General features: G+C 38.8%; 1 protein-coding gene across 9 annotated transcripts in view; it reads right to left on the bottom strand.

The window, feature by feature from the left end:
- The window catches only part of osbpl8 (oxysterol binding protein-like 8), a 100,197-nt gene that overhangs the window by 10,795 nt on the left and 72,180 nt on the right, over nucleotides 1–17,222 (bottom strand). For all 9 annotated transcript variants that reach the window (XM_044186973.1, XM_044186972.1, XM_044186971.1 and 6 more), the window contains 12 exons: nucleotides 9,740–9,813; nucleotides 8,278–8,358; nucleotides 7,700–7,801; nucleotides 6,717–6,920; nucleotides 4,654–4,738; nucleotides 3,247–3,412; nucleotides 2,894–3,119; nucleotides 2,090–2,274; nucleotides 1,110–1,191; nucleotides 917–1,015; nucleotides 561–657; nucleotides 307–405 (listed from right to left, as the gene is read on the bottom strand). In XM_044186973.1, coding sequence (XP_044042908.1) covers nucleotides 307–405; nucleotides 561–657; nucleotides 917–1,015; nucleotides 1,110–1,191; nucleotides 2,090–2,274; nucleotides 2,894–3,119; nucleotides 3,247–3,412; nucleotides 4,654–4,738; nucleotides 6,717–6,920; nucleotides 7,700–7,801; nucleotides 8,278–8,358; nucleotides 9,740–9,813 — 1,500 coding nt within the window. The remainder of the gene's footprint in view (nucleotides 1–306; nucleotides 406–560; nucleotides 658–916; nucleotides 1,016–1,109; nucleotides 1,192–2,089; nucleotides 2,275–2,893; nucleotides 3,120–3,246; nucleotides 3,413–4,653; nucleotides 4,739–6,716; nucleotides 6,921–7,699; nucleotides 7,802–8,277; nucleotides 8,359–9,739; nucleotides 9,814–17,222) is intronic.

Raw genomic sequence — 17,222 nt, 5'->3', positions numbered from 1 at the left:
ATTTTTGTCACTTCAATGTGCTTTGATGTCCAACAGTAATGTGTCAAATGTTTTGTATCATTTCACTGCATATGCTCTACACTTTAACACAAATGTTGCCTGAGTTGTAGTTGTTTTACTTCTGCATCCGTCTACTCTGCTTTCTACGAGCTCTCTGTGAGTTTAACATGCTGAAATCATTTAAACAGTGGATCAAACTTGCAGTGAACAATGTTGCAACAGACAGAGTTCTACAGAGTTGACAGCTCCATAAAAGCACTACTGAAGTGAGATCATGGTGTGAGACACAGCAGGTTGCACGCTGACCTTTACAGTGAGCATAGGGCATGTTCATCACATAGTCCTCTCCTCGGTTGAGAAAAGTGAGCCGAGCCTCCCCGTCTAATATGGCCGACAGGGAGTTTCCTAAAATGTAAACAACAGCAGTCAGCAGACAGATATGCAAGAAAAGCACAAAATAAATAAATACACAGCTGAATAAATATTAGCTTTTTTTATTAGAATTGAAGGTGCCTGTGGGTGAGATTAATTGGACTTTTGTCGTGTGAGTGTGTGTGTACCATAGAACTTGGACTTGGCGAGGATGCTGCCACTGAGGCAGAATCCATCCTTCCTGTTGCTGACATAGAAGGCGGACACTGGAGGATGATGGGATACCTGAAGAAAAACACACACTGGTGTAGTCATCTTGAATGCTACTAAGGAGGAAATATAGGGGAACTTATTTTGTTGATTTTAAACGAGTCAAAACAACGAACATCGGCCATAGATTAATCTTATCACAGACAGCCGATGTGTATTGCCAATGGCCGAACCAGCAACTGATTTCATGGGAGTGATCTGTTACAGGTGGAATGAGCTCTTGACCAATCAGATTGCTAGTAGTTAGTACTCTTAGTAGAAGAGCTGTTGTTACCTGTTCTGCGATGTAGAAGGTCTTGCTGTTGGTCTTCTGGTGGAGCCACATGCAGCGGTATGTCTCTCCAATAATGGGGTTGTAAGGCTTCTTCAACCCCTGTGGATTAAAAACAAACATGACATATGATATATTGCATACAGAAAGCATGTATACTCTATGTAGCTCATCAACACAAGTTTATTCTCCTTACCTTTGGCTTTTTGTAAAACCCAGAGATGTACCACTTCACCACCTTCTTCATCCGGTTGTAGGCGTTCTCTTCGATTGCAGCCCTGAGAAAGAAACAAACAGTTCAAACTTAGACTTCTCCTCTGGGTAGAACTTCAATCTGAAATGACAAAATTCTCTTGATCATCTCAAGACACCCATATGTCCTCACAGCAAGCGAAGACACCCTGAATATGTTTTTCTTTCACATTCAATGAAAGTGTCCACATGTCACATTTTATAGAACAATCAGTCACACAACTTTAACTATAAATGCACATTGCAAACACAAGAAATCACTGGTAAATTAATGAAAATAAACCAAGATATGTGTTCTGATGTTAAATACTAAATAAACAACTGGCGACACATGGAAAATACCTAAATATTTAATTGCTGAGGAAGAGAAAGGACCACATCAAACACAATCATCTGATAAATCTTTCTTTAATTTCATATTTAGCAAAACGTGCTAAAGTTGCAACATCTGTCTGCACTTTTTCCCCCATTTCTAAGTACTTGATGGACCATGTAAAAAAAATTCCGAACAGCTTTATGTTCTGTCCTTACAGAGGCTAGGCGCCTCAGTGTTATGCAGACTCTCATTCCAATTTCAAGGAATTGTCTACCAATAGAAGTAATACATCTACACTTGGCAAAAAACAAATCTTAGTTAAGGAAGTAATGAAGTCAAACAAGACATTTATTAATGAGTAAAATTTGGAGGAGTTAGAAGGCAGATTTTTGAACTTTGGACAGAGCCAGACTAGCTGTTTCCCTCAGTTTCCAGTCTACACTAGACTAAGCCGATAGCCCTCTAACTTCATATTTAGCATAAAGATATGATTTGGTATTGACCTACTCATCTAACTCTTGGCAAGAAGGCACATAAAGCATATTTCCTATATGTCGAACTATTCCTTTAAAAAGCCTTGGCGAAAACAGAGAATGGGAAGGGCTTACTCTGACAGGAAGTCTGCGTGGTAGTAGTAGTCAGAGAGTTTGTCCAGAAAGGACCTTGGCTCCAGGATGAAGGTGGGCAGCACCACCTTGGACAGATCCATGCCAGGTCGCACCTGCTTCAGCAGAGTCCAGATCAGAGATTTATTCTCCTCTGATACTGTCTCTGTCTGGGCAGCCTCGCCAGCCTGGAGAAGGAGACACACACAAGGAGAGAGAAGTTATGTATGTTTCCTACATGTTGCCTGCAATAACACTGCAGACATCTCAAAATGCACTTGATCATATGAAGACAGAGTTACACAGAACCTCAGAAACATTCACATTCTTGCACAAGTCTCCACATGCTTAGAAGTTTTATGCGACTGTTTGTGCAACAGGAGGTTTTAATTATCTCCTAACTATAAAGGTTTGGCCTCAGCTTCAGTAGGTGTTTAATTAGTGAGCTGTCAAACTCACATTTCATCAGTATGGAAATGCATACAAGTACTTTCACACTTGTCCTCAAACCACCACAGACTCTTGCAGACACCCACGCACACCAGCCAACACAGACTGTGATCAAAGCCTGTCCATGTTACAGCTTTCTTAATAGCCCCAGCAGAGGAACACGCTAATTTCTCCTCAATATACAAGAAACTTTATAACAAACAAAACCTTTAGCTGAAGTTTTAATTCAAGCTAAAGATGAAAATGGTTGCTAGAAACTCTATGAGAATATGCTGCAATTGCACTTGATCTAGAATGCTTTTTATTAAAAGCTCTGTATGAAAACAGTGGACTTGAATCAAACTCTTTGTCCCCTACCTCTCCAAGTTCCTCATGGGACTGTTCCAGGTACGGAGTTTCCCGCAGATGTTCATTAGGGTCCAGGTCGATGTACGAGTCGTCTTGACGCTCTGACGTGTCGCTGTCGCTCTCCTCACTCTTCTCCAGGCCTTCTGGGTCTGATTCCTCGTGGTCCTGTTCACCCTCCCTGTCTGACTTGTCTGAGTACAAGTCTGGGTCTTTCAAATGGTCACTGTCATTGAACCTGGAAAAAGGGCGGATTAGGTGGTAAGATGTTTACAACACATAATTGCATTACATTTGAAAAAGAGCTGGTAGGTTAAAACTTTAAGGGGGAATAATATAATAACTTGGGTTTTCTTGCTACTCACTGGAAACCATGGATGTTGTGGGCTCGGAGGAGACTGTAGAAATTAATGGAGTGTTCTCCGCCAGTGGCAACTGTGCTCATGTCCTCTTTCCCCTCGCGGATCATGGTCCTCTTCAGCAGGCTGGAGCACTTTAAGGCCAGCTCTAAGGCGTCCATCCAGCATCGACCTGGGAAAGAGATTTAGACTGATCAGGAAAACCCACTGATGTGCGACACTTTGCTGCAGAAAGCTGCAGCATATATTTTCAGGCTTCACTGTTATCCTTCTTTTAATATTGAGTAAAAACTGCATTATGGTTGCTTTAGCGTTTTTTGAAAGTCATTTGTTTAATTTGTTTTTGTTTTTTACCACAACAACCACCCCTTTTTGTCCCATTCCAGAATTAGTTCCAGAAGTGCAACATTTTAGGGCCAGGGCCAACTCTGTTGTTATTGCAATGAAAACCAGAAAGGACTAGGTTTTTGATGGCAAATTTCCAGGCTATATATACTGCATAAAACTTACATTCAGATTTTATACACTGAAATAAATAGAAGAAAGTAAATATTGTACACTAGGGTAGAAAATAGCAAGTGATTTTGGACACTGTTTGAACATTCCAGCACCTTGGAGAGACATTCGGAGAGGGAGAGACTGGGTTGGGTGTTTCAGCACCATGGACAGAGACACAGAGCAAGATGGGCTGTGGCTAAAACCATTGACTAGTTCACTCCTCACTCACTATGTAGAGAATTCTGTGTAATGGATTATACCACTGGTTCTCAAACCTTTCCGTTTTGCCACTCTTTAGAAGCCAAAAAAGAATGTCAAACTATTCCTTTAAAAACATTTTCATGGGATTAAAAACTAAATGAGGAGAAACTACTTTCTTTTTATTTATATTTTTCCAACTGTGCCCAGGCACTGCCATGTAAAGCTAACACTGCTTGGTAAATACTGTCCAGCGCTGGTACAAACACACATTATTGTTTAAAGTACATCAGTCAGTGGAGACAAACAAGCAGACAGGAGTGCACAGGGTGACTGAAAAGTCACAAGCTTCCATTTTGGCTGTCCAAATGACCTAGAAAACACATACTCACTCAGTAGAGATGTTTTAGTATGGTTTTAGCATTTCCATATGAATGTCTGATATTTTTCCACCAATATCGGCGTATAAGAGCGCTGGTGAAAAATAGGCCAGGTTGTTTAAACATGTCTATATTAATATAATGAACTGGTTTAAAATAACAATTAGGGTTAGTGTCACTTCCACACAAGGCCGAATACTGCAAGTAAAAGTAGTTACCAAAGTAGTAGATACCAATGTGATGCCGATTTATGGATTTATCTTTATCACTCAATGTAAGTTGCAACTGACAAGACTCAGACAAATAGCTGAAGTGTGATTGACAGCCTGTCTCTTACCATCAGACTCCGAGGCAGCACGGAAGATGAGGTGGCTGCTGGGTAATGGCTGAGTGATGGAGCCAACTGCTTCTCCTTTAGGACCCTGATGACAACAAGAAATAAAGGGAGGAAATACGTGTTACACATCAAATTCAGTATTTAAGGTCAGGTATGTGTTATTTTGAGTCAGTGTCTTGATTGGACCATTAGTCATTCTGATCTTTGTTTCTTTTCGTTTGAGGCAGTTTTATGACTGTTTTTGTGGTTTCGTCATTTCAGCTACAGAGTATGTATTTCTTTTTTCAGTTTTTAATCATTAATGTGTGCAAATAGATGAACTCTAGACTCCCGAGTATGCCATTATGCAAATGAGCTATGAGAGGGGCAGAGGGGACAGAAGCTGATTGAGTGAAGTGTTTATTTCAATAGTGAAGAGGACAATGTGGAGAGCCGGAACACTGTAATCTAAAACACAGACCACTTATTGTGATTCAAGCCTTCTCACAGCGCAAACAAAAGGGAAAACACTTGCAATACAAGGTCAGTGATGAATACCAAATCACAGTTGAGTGGATGACGTAACAGAGATGAAAAAACAGGAACAAATGAAAAATGTGCACTGCCAAATATGAAAATGGCCTAAATTAAACAAAGATGAGCTCTTAATTATACAGTTAACGTCCACATCTGTTCAATTATTTGTTTTAAATGCAGGGGACAAAGTAATGGAAGACCCTTTTCCCCTGATTATCTGTTTGTGTTTGTTTTGTTTATCACTGGAGAGCAAAAAAGGCTGCATTCAAATTCATCTGTCTGCTTAACAAACCTTTGGCAGTATTCTCCTTCTCTAGCTTTCCACTTATCAATCTTATTATGATAAATAATGGGATTATAAGGTCAGAGACCTTAACCACTGCAATATAAAGATAAATTACATAATGTACGGGAGATTTAAAGGAATAGTTTTTTCAACATATTTTTTGCTGAGAGTTAGATGAGATGCAGCCTTTTAGCTTAGCTTAGCATAAAGACTGGAAATGGGGGGAAAGAGCTAGCATAGCTCTGTCCAAACTTCACAAAATCCAACGATAACACATTGTAGTTTTACAAGGAGTTATCTGACTATTTCCTTCAGGATGTGACTGCACCTGGCCAAGAAAGTCTAGCACGTAACCCTCCGGAAAACTGTAAATTGCTGTTTTTACACTTCGGTTTTTGTACGGATAAAAGAAACCTAGATATAACATGTTAGTTAGTGAGCTTTAGTGAGGGGCTGGTATGTGGATTTTGTTGTCTTTAGACAGAGCCAGACTAGCTGTTTCACCCTGTTATCAGTACTAAGGTGAACTAACCTGCGGACGGTAGCTTTATATTTACTGTACAGATATGAAAATGGTTTAAAACTTCTCATCTAACGCTCAACAAAAAAAAAAAAAAAGGTGTATTTTCCAAAATGTCGAACTATCCCTTTAAAAGACAGCGTTGCAGATTATCAACTTCATTCCTGTTAATCTCATGTGGGGAGTACATGTGTATGAATGACATTAAATTTCCCTCTGCGTTCCCTGTATTGAAATATTCCTCTATCTCCAACTGCAAAACATGTCATTTGGTGGAATGCAGAAATCCAGCTTGGACTACAGGCTGCACCCTATTTTTCATAGACTTGCCTCCAAGGAGCAATTCCAAACTCGGGCAGCAAAACAGTCTGTCTACCATATTGTTTTCCTGCTAGCTGATATTACAATACTAGTATATTTGGAGGAAACTTACTGTAGCTTCATGATATAAATGTCAAATATATTCCCTGAATATCTTGTTTCTTACTCGTTTGTTAATGTTTTCTAAACAGGTAAACAGGTGTCTGGTTTTCCCTACTACTGAAACTGAAAATGACCATCTAATTCAATAAATGCAAAAAAACAAGTTGTGGAATACATTTTTGTATGTTCTTGAGCTATTTGCTATTTGTTAAATTCTCTGATAACCCCCAATTTTCCCAGCCTGGAATGCACCCCCTAAATGCTCCATAATAGAGTCACTGATGGCAGCGAATCCTGTAACTTAAGGTTTATTCTGACCTTGACAGCCCAGATGGACTGCTCCAGCGGGTGGAAGAGCTTGAAGCAGAAGCCGTCCTTCTTAGAGGGCCTCTCGATGAGCTCGCAGGCATTGAGCAGCACCGTTCCCACCCACTGGCCGTTTTTATGGGTTTTATAGATCAGCAGGACGCCTGGCTTCAACACACACCACAGCTTGGTCCAGCTCTTCAGAGTGCCACGGATCTGGATCAAATACAGAGAAATGTCAGATAGTCTAAGGCCGTACCTTACCAAAATTACCTTCTGTATTACGCTACATGAGGAACTTGAGGATTCGAATTAGCCAAAAAAGAAATGCATTTACACTAAACATGTTTGGAGGGGTTAATTCAGTGTTTGGTTTGCTTCTCTCTGCCAGGTGGGAAAAAGCCATTTAAACCTTTGCATCAAATAAGTACAAAAGCTGAAAATGTGTTGTATTTGAACTGTAATGTGGTTTGGAGTGAAAAACTCTAGGAAGTGAACTTACACAAACAGGGACAGTGTTGCCAACTCTTTGAAATGTACAGAATCTAAAGTCTACAAGAGAAGTCGCTCTGTGATATACATGATTTGTATATGTCATCCATGAAAGTGATACAAGCTTATGTTAAAATGATTTGAAACAATTGGCTGTTTTGTAACAGAATGAAGACCAAACAAACAATGTACGGGTCTAAATGCTTAACTGTCTCTAACTCTCTAATGACTTTTTAAATTCAACTTGTATCCATTTAAATCTACCTGTAACTTCTCAAACCTTTATTGTAAGCTCTTAGATAGTGTAGAATTGAATTATCTTGAATACAAAGGACACAAATATAGAGCTCCCTGAACAAACTGTGTTTAGTGAGTGGTTGTTAGGAACACTAGTATACACAGTTACCTAACTATCCTTTGAATGGAACGTAAAATAAAATTATAGCATAATGTACAATTACAAAAACCACACATAAGCAGAGTGAGTGAAATATACATTCCACCTTTAGCCAGTCGGCCATGACGATGACAGAGGGATCAGTGATGGTGCTGAGCAGCTCCTTGGTTGCCCTCTTCTTTTCTTCCCTGTAGTTTTTCTTCTGCACCTACAGGAGAGCACAGAGAGACGGACAATGCTACGATCATCAATTTACACAACTGTGAATATTAATATTCCACACTTGCTTTCTCACTGAATTACATTTGGCAACAAATAATAACAGTGGAATCACACTCCTCAGTGTCCCTGATAACTTAACGCCTGGTACCTTCTGACTGTAGAGTGAGCTTTCTGCTGCATTTTATTTCCCCCTTTAAATGTAATGTATCCTGAATATTCTGTATTGTGGCGACATTGGTGCACAGTATGAAAGAGAGTTCAACCGATCTAATACACAGTATTTTATGCATACTGACTAACAAAGTGACACAAGTTCACAAGTGTGAAACAACAGTACACGACAAGCATCAGCAATTAGGCTATATGTAACATTGTCCATATGAGGGTATTTTTGAGATTCATGCCTGTCTTGAGAATTAGTGTCTGGATACGCAAGACTTAAGCTGATTTAAGCTCATTTACCTTGAGGGACTCCTTTTTGGTGAGCTTTCCTCCAGACGCTGACACATCCTTGTCTGAGCCATTGTACAGCTTTGTTTCAGACTGAACACACAAGGAGAAAAAAAGAAGGGTTTAATAGCAAAACAGTTAGAACTGATTCATCTCCGAAGACATCAACACCTCTATTATTTTTCAACTTAATATCTTCAAATATTACATTTATCTATCATTCGTTCATCTGTCAAGTTGGGCTGAGAAAACACTACTGATGATTATAACCAAAGCTTTCCGGTGAGGATTTGTGTTTCAAAATGTGTGCGGTCTATTTAACAATCATCAGCTTGCTTTATTGCTGCACTCTGTGTAAGCTGCTCTGAATAAAGTCATCCACTAAATGACTACATGTAATAAGTGTTCCCTCTTAATGACAAATCTATTACCACAAATGATATAATCAACAGCGTTCACTGAAATGAGGACATCACATTATATTTTTGAACAACAACATTAGCAAAGAGGTGCAACATCAGTGAAAAACAGCATCTAGAAGTGCTTGTTTTCTTTTTCATCTCAAGCTGCTTCCCTGGTAGCCCAAACTTAGCTCAGTTAGCCGAATGAAGCCTATAAATGCCAGTTAAGGTGTGTCTGCCAGCTCCTTTCACAAGCCAATTGGAAGGATTTAAAGTGGAGAGACAGACAGGGATGTGAGGGGATCCTAAAGCAGGGCTACTTAAAGCCTTTAACACCCACAGGCAGGGTTGGACAAACATGGAAGGTACATGATAACAAGCGCCAAAGCTAAAATCTTCTCTTTCAAATCCTTTTTCTATTCAGCAACCCATATAGAGTTTCATTTGGATGAGACTGCATTTATTCTTGTGAAGATTGATGGAAACATGGCCAAGGCTCAATTCTGCTTTTCCATAGCTTTTCTAAGATGGTGGATGTTCTTGATAGCAGAATCTAAAGATCAATTGAAGTCCACAGATAAGGATTCATCAAACTCTTGTCTTGGTTTTGGGAAGCCTTGCTGATAGAGAGCTTCTGAATCTCTGAAATGAGTATCCTGTCATATAGGTCTTCATACTTCACAAAATCATAACAAAAGTTGAATGGGATTCCTGTCTGATAAAAGCGGCTCTGCTGTGACTCAGACGGAGACTCAGACACCCACGTTTGTGCTGACAAACATATTTGATGTGGACCTCAACAGATAAACTAGACGGGCCTCCTCCACACTGAGCTCACTTGAAAGGAAGGCTGAGTTTGAATTTTAGCTAATAAATGTTTGATGTGTACAGTGTACTACTGTATATATGATGTGTGAGTCATCGCTATCTTACGCCTGAGGCAAGACTGGGTAAAGGAAAGAAGACGTGCAGTAATTCCCATATTCTCTTGTCTCATTACAGCATGCACACCAAAACACCCAATCGTTCCTACCCGCCCATCATAGAACATCAACTCAGTGGAGGATTCTTACCTTGCTCTTAGATATGGAATGTGAGTCCTCTTTCAAAGGTAGAGGCAAAAGGTCCTCCTTCCCTCTCTCGAAGCCTGTAACAAAAAACACAACAGCATAAAGAAATGCTCAGTCCAGCATCATTCTCCAGGAAACAGTAGCCCATTCCAGTACACAACCAAGTTGCTGTGAATTCAGAAAATGAGTTGCCCACAATTTTAACAATTGATTAAAATGTATTTTTCCTGCATAAATGCCATTTTATTGTTCCAGTTGATTTGATGTGAGGATTTGTTCCGTTCCGTTTTATATCAGTGGGAAGCTGAATATCTTCTGGTTCTGTACTATTAGTTGGACAAAAAAGCAATTCAAAGACGTCACCTTGGGTGATAAGAACTTATGATCATTCTTTTATCTTAAAGACATATAATTGATCACTTAATTGAACAAATAATCAATCAGATTGTTGATAATGAAAATAATTTGTTGCAGTCACAGTTTGCTCTATACAACTTCATCCTGATTGTTTCCTGGTGTTGTCATTTCTGCTTTCGTGATTCCTCTAGCTTTCATTGGTGGGATCAACTAGCCAGTGGATTTCAAATGTGTGTGAAAACACTTGCAAGTCCAAATGTCTGAGTGGCCGAATGGAATCTCATTACATAATGTCGGTCACGGGAGCATGCAGTCCTTCAAAGTAACTGGAAGCAAGCCACAGAATCTGGATGGCAACAAGCCGGCGCCTGCTGAAAGTCCCTAATCTCAACTGAGCTCTAAAGTTAGATACATTGGCGGGTGAAAGGAGGTTCCTTGTTTTAATCCACAGTTTGGCTGGGACAATGTGGGTGTGGAAAGTACATGGGAAACAAAGAAACGTCATTTATACACTCAATTGCCAACTGCACCAATGAAGTTGCTGAGGGGAATGTGTATTTCTATAAATGTCAAACTGGGCAATAATGAATATGTGTATGAATATGTAGTTGAATATATATATATATGTGTGTGTGTGTGTGTGTGTGTGTGTGTCATGACAAACCTAAGCAAATGGAAACATGCTGTTCTTTATTTGAGCTCCACCTTAGCATTTCTAATCTTTATGCCAATTAGTCTACCCTCAGCAACGGATTCCCACTGAGATCCCAGCAGTTGGTGACACTGGCTGTCTAAAGGTGACAGAGAGCCTGTAAATATTTTATAGTTTCCTTCTCCTATCCACAGGCCATCAGTATTCAGCCATGAGAAGAAAAAGTGCTGCTGAGTTTCATTACCAAAGGAGATATTTATCATTTGGAAAAGAGTCACATCTTATTTGACTAGCCATCTGCTTTAATAAAACACTGTGTTTGCAGCTGTGACAAAATAAACATCCTTTTTATGTATTCTTACTGCATACTTAATTACTACATAATTTTGTCCTTCAGACATCTTGGATCTTCAATCCTTAAATGACTGTTTTCAGAGAAAACCCACGTTTCAAACATCACACTCGGATTCTTTTAATAACAACAATGTGATGTTCAGTGCATTACTGGAGTGATTTTGTTCAGAAATGTTTTTGTCATATCCGCTTTTTATTAACCTGCCTCTTCAATTTACAGTAATGCCTTTCAACAGCCCCCTACAAACTAGCTTACTTGCTGGCGGTGCATTATGTGTATAGAGAAAGCAATAATGATTGTGATAGCTGACAAACTCCAAACCAAAATGAACCTAGAAATGGAAGGCACAATAGTGCCTTAGTGTTTCAGGGGGGATATTTATTTCCTTTAACTAGCTAGTAAATAGAAACTTCTCATGGCTTGAAACACAACATAAAACAAAATGGAACTACTTTTCCCCAAAACAATACCTCTTGGGAATGAAAAAAGAAGCTTTGAATGATTGGTGAAATGATCATGAAAGCATGAATCATGAAAGCACTATACCTGAAAGATGATTCTTTTCTATGCCAACCAGTATGCTTTAAATTGAAAGCAAACTAGAAAAAGAAGTCTTTTCATTTAGTTGATTGCATCCAACATCAGAGCTACACAGTGTTAGTTTAAATTAGCTAAAGGTCCAATTAAGCAACCACACTTATATACATCAAGAAATGAGAGCATGCATTTCTTTCTTGCCTTTGTTTTAATGCGGATCTAGTTTCAATGGTTCATTAGATGTCCCACCAGACCATCTGTGCCCACTTGACAGGCACATCTCCATGCCAACATCAGCTCGAAAACAACTCGAGGGCGATTCACCCGCTATAGCAAGCCGCAAAAGGTTACATCAATCATCCCCTTCCCTCAACCTAAACATATAAGGAGGAAACTGGATGATCATAATAGAATAACTGAGTTAATTAAAATGTAACATTGTCACAGTATAAATAAATTCATCTCCCTCTGCTCTGTTGTTCTTATAGCAACAGAGAAGCTGATCTCCCATGTCCTAAAAGCTACTGTACTGTGGCCTGCTCCTTACTTACACCACAGTAACTACGAACTGTTTCTAGTAATACAAGAATCATTTAACAGCCTTTGTCCAAAATGCTGGTGTGTTAGAGAATTACATGCAAATATTTAGTCAATAGATAATCCAAGTGAGACAAAGAAGCATCAAACCAAAAACAGAATCAAATCTTAATTTTCAAATCTTCAAAGTTAATTAACTCATTTGCATGCTTGTTAGCCCTCCAATTTGCAATCAAGCAATCTGACTAAATGAATGTGGTCCACTGTGATGAAGTGACAATTTGTGACACACATGGTGCCACTTCTCCACTCCATTAAAACTTGTGTTCAGAGACCCAAGTGGGTTACCATGACACAGCGAATACACACAAAACATGTATTGTTTCAAACAGAATTATTTCATTATAGTATGAAGAGCTAGACATATGCTTGAGGCAGCTTGTTGATTAAATATGACTAGGTGACATAATGATAGAGGAAATAATGAAGCTGAATATTTAGCTTCCAAAGCATACTCCATTATTGGTGGAAAAACACAAGTTCATTTATCAGTATGTCTAAAATAAGGAAGGGCATTGTGTGTACCAATGTGGCCATTGTTATCCAAAGATGTTTTAGGACTATAATTTGTTAATCATGTCCAATTAGTCATTTCTGGTGTCACTTTTATCAACAGATACCCCTTTTTGGAAGGACGCAGACTAAACCTTTCTTTCATTATAAGAAAGCATTACCTTCTAAAATAATCCACCTGGGTATGAGGTATCTTTCATGTGTAATCTTAATCCTAATAAACCCACATGAACCTTTTTGGTAAATTTCTGGATTATGCAAAATGTTAAGGACAATGGCTAGGCTTAGAAATGGGTTTTGTACTGAGGGCTACAGAAAATTCTGATAAGCGTTTCCTCTGCTAAGGACAACGGCAGATCAGGAAAGCAATCACTGTGTGAAACCACCATGAGATTTAAGGTTGAGAGGGTTTGAGCATGCTATAATTTTTAAAAAGGTAGAGTAAGTTTTTTCCCCCCAAATGATTGGTTTTTCTTCACACCATTTATAATAAAGTGACTGAATATTGTTGGCTGTTTAATTCGTCGCATATTTATTGAGCACTTATCAAAACTGTGTTTATTAAAAATAACATGAAGTATTAAACTGCCATGATAATTGAAAGTATTTTACTTACTTTAAAAAGGATGCTTCAATGAATGACTGGGAGGAGCAAAGATCAGCTGACAAAGATTTTTTGTTTTTTGTTAACCTGTCACAAAGATAATGGTAACACTGTTGACAGATGCCACTAGGGCTGGCTAAGGTCAGAGTGCAGTCTCCCAGACAGAGACCTCTCGGATGCTGCTATCCCCATCTGCTTTATTTTTTGGCCTGGTAGGGACGAGGGGTGGATGTCTCTTTTTGCTCAACACTTAATGAACGCCAAATGATTGTAATTTAAGTAACCTAGTAATTAAATTATTCATGTAATGTTTTACATTTTTGGCATTTACCTGACACTCATAAGTGAGGTGCCCCATGGTCACTGAGATAATACAACAACCTTTTGTATGTGAGACGGTCCAAAATGTAGTCACAGCTCTGCCACAACTGTTGCACTCTTAAAAAGCTGCAAAATGCATAATGGTAAAGGTAATGCCCTCATCTTTGCAGCCAAATTCAAAAAAAGTGCAGCAGAAAAAAAGACCCTATGCAGCTAGTATCCAGTCTATTCCATACCTCAGCAAACTACTTGGAAATGGCTCTAAAATGGAAAGCATATACAAATATATAAAAAGTAAAAGATACCACATAATTTGGATAAAAAGGAGCAAAGGGATGAAGATCAATGTGAATTTCAACATCAAACAAGTCTATGCAAGATTGCTCAGTGAACGTCCTTTGGGAGATTTCACTGGATCAAAGCAAAATAAATCATTTACAGTAATAGTCTCTTTTAATTAGATCTTTTAGATTTAATGCCTTTACGAATACCCACATTTTTTCCCCCTCAAATTTGCAGTACATCTTTTCACAACACTGAGCGTGCAAATCGGCAAAATCTAAGCCTTGCTTTATGTGAATGAATGTCAGGGAGTGAGTGTGTGTTTGTGTGTATAGCTGAAGTTGTAGAAGACTCACGCCCCACTGCAGGATGAAATACAAAACTAGAGCTGCAGTGATCTCACTCTGCATCAAAGATCATAGACAGGAGAGAGAGTAAAGAGAATGAGAGAGGAAGAGCCGTACGCTGCTACAGTGAATGTCTTTCCACATTAACGCTCTGCCTCACAAAATGAATACAGTCTAGATCACCCAAAGCATTACACCAAAATGCCTTGGACTACACACACAGCAACAGAGGTGAAAGTAAGGGGAAAGAAATATTACAACAACACTCAATTCAATTAATTCCTATACAAACCACATATTCTGAGAATGTACATAAACCCTCTCTATACATGTATTTTCAATGAGGTATTACAGGATGTCAACCTATCACTGTCTGTCTCTGCTATCAAGTCTCAAGAATGGCAATAACATTATGAGGTTTGAACATATGAGGAGCAAATCTATTGCAAGGACTTTGGCTGTAAGCAGCAAGTAAGAATGGGCATTATCTATGTATGCCCATGGAGACACAAAACAGTACCTCTGCTGGGATAAACATAGCGAAATAAGGCAAGCAAACACGGAAATAATCATGGCTCAGGGTCAATTTTCATTCAATTTCACCTGAAAACATCACTTTAGAAACAGGACTTGCCATTATCTGCGGTTGCGGCATTTTAGACATTCAGCAGCTCGACCCTGAAATCATCTCATCTCAATCGTGATTAATGCAACCAGTTCCTTATCTCTTGCCTTTTAGAAAGCTCCAAGGCAGTCCCTGTGGAGGTGCTGCTGGTATCTTGGATTCATACCGCACCACAGATTGAACAGTGTTAATTCAAATCAAGTTTATTTAAAACTCAGATTAGGGGAAAAACTAGATTGATTAAAAGAAAGAAATAATACAGCTATGTAGAACACTATGCTTATACTTTAAAACATGATTCAAAAGCATTTGTATAACTCTTAATTATGCTGCTATATTTTGTAGAAAATGTGAAGGCTACCATGGCAACAGGTGACCTGAGAATAACAAATGGAGGGAAAAGCTGTCAGCCCAGTTACTCTTCAGAATACATCAATTTTAGGGAGCAAATTGCCTGAGTGTTTGCTACTGTGGAAAACTTACCATGGCAACAGTGTGTCTACTAACTTGGCTCAAAAATCATGAAAACTGAAAGATGGCTGGCCCACCAAAGGGAAAAGAGATACAAACGGGAACATTTAATTGATACTGATTTTTTTAATTTTAGATGTCTATGCATTTTGTAGCCTATATCAAACTCTGCATCCCTTATTTTAAAATAACACAGTATTAGTAGTACAAAGCAAGTATATCAATGTAGAGACATTTGTTGTGGGGACATTGGAACAGGAATTTATTTGTTTAGTTATCTTGCAAACTCAAGTTCACACCTAAAAGCCTTCATTCATTAGTGGAAGTTCTTGTGCAGAATGCTCTGCTTGGCTGACACAATTCAACTCTTTTGCTGCTCAGACTGAATGTAGGATAAGAGAATACTGCGCCAAAACAGCAAGTTTAAAGCAATATGATTTCCCCCAATTTTGAATGGATGCAGAATGAAGGAAAACAATCTGTCAATCAATCTGGGATGCAGGTCAGCATGGCGTCAAGGTATCGCTGAGACTCCACATATCACAGGTACAACACAAAATATTGTGTTTTCATATTACTTCATGAAAACACAATATTGGTAAATGTAAACAAAATACAAGTGCACAACGCTGCGGCCACTGCTACAAAAAAGCATACGCATTTTTACTGGAATTAACATCACTCAGTCTTTCACGCATCTACCGTAAAGAAACAGCTTGCACTAGTTTTACAAGTACAGACAAGGTTGATTTTATTCTACCTATTTTAGACATAATTTAACTTTTTTACAGCAAGGGTAAAGGAAAAAAGATACAAAAAGGTGGCGGACTTGGGAGAGACAGAAGTGAAAAAGAATGGTCAAAATCAAAGCGGAAGAGGCCGAGATATCCAGACTTTTAGTTTATAGCATGGGTCAAGCTCCAAAAATGCTGGATCCTACACTTCCCATAATGCAACTCAGTGTCATCTTCCATTGACCCTGCCTGTCTGTTGAACATATATATGTCTTTCAAACTCCACACCCCCAGTTTGTAACGCAGGCATTGTTTTAAATTTGTAGTCTCCAAGCTCAAGCTGACAATATGACGATGATGACATCATCAGGGCTTCAGAACTGTTTTCACAAGTTGAACAGTACTCTGTGAGATCAGTAAACTGATCCTCATGTGTAAAAGAAAGCTTTAACAATTGTTTAAAACATAATTTCAGATACTTTAATATCCCTTTAGTACTTTCTCATCCAATCTTTGCTACTAGCGCACCACTTCCTCTTGGTAATCTAAAACCTTAAAATCTTATCTTACATTATCGTTATGGTCAGAGACTCCACTGAATGTTCCAACATGCAGTATGACAAGTCATGCTGACCTCAAGATGAGCCATGAATCCATCTAATTATCGACCACAAGGGTACAGCTATTTCCACTCTCTTATTAGCTTTATAAAGGCCCCATTTTCAACCTCCAAACCAATTTCCCTTGCAGTTAGTCCCTGGCTAGAGAGGAAGCAACAGTAAACAACACAGCGGAAAGTGCCTGGTCTACATTAAAAGGGTGCATCCAACTCAATATTAGGCAGTAATTACACAAATGAACAATAAAATGTTATATTATTACTTTGAGCCAAGCCTTTGATCATTTTGATATCCAGGTCTCGTTCCTGGCCTTCAAACCTGTTTCTTATGCTTGTCGGAGTATTGCACAAACAAACATAACAGCTACTGAGATGAAGTAGCCCAATCCACATTAAAATTGTTCTTTTTATTCTGTCTGTAACAGGCAGCTTGACGAGACAATATCTCTTGGAACGGGTGACATTTCAAACA

This window comes from Siniperca chuatsi, linkage group LG23 (genome assembly GCF_020085105.1).
Source record: "Siniperca chuatsi isolate FFG_IHB_CAS linkage group LG23, ASM2008510v1, whole genome shotgun sequence".
NCBI classification, from domain to species: domain Eukaryota; kingdom Metazoa; phylum Chordata; class Actinopteri; order Centrarchiformes; family Sinipercidae; genus Siniperca; species Siniperca chuatsi.
This window is presented reverse-complemented; position numbering and strand designations above follow the sequence as displayed.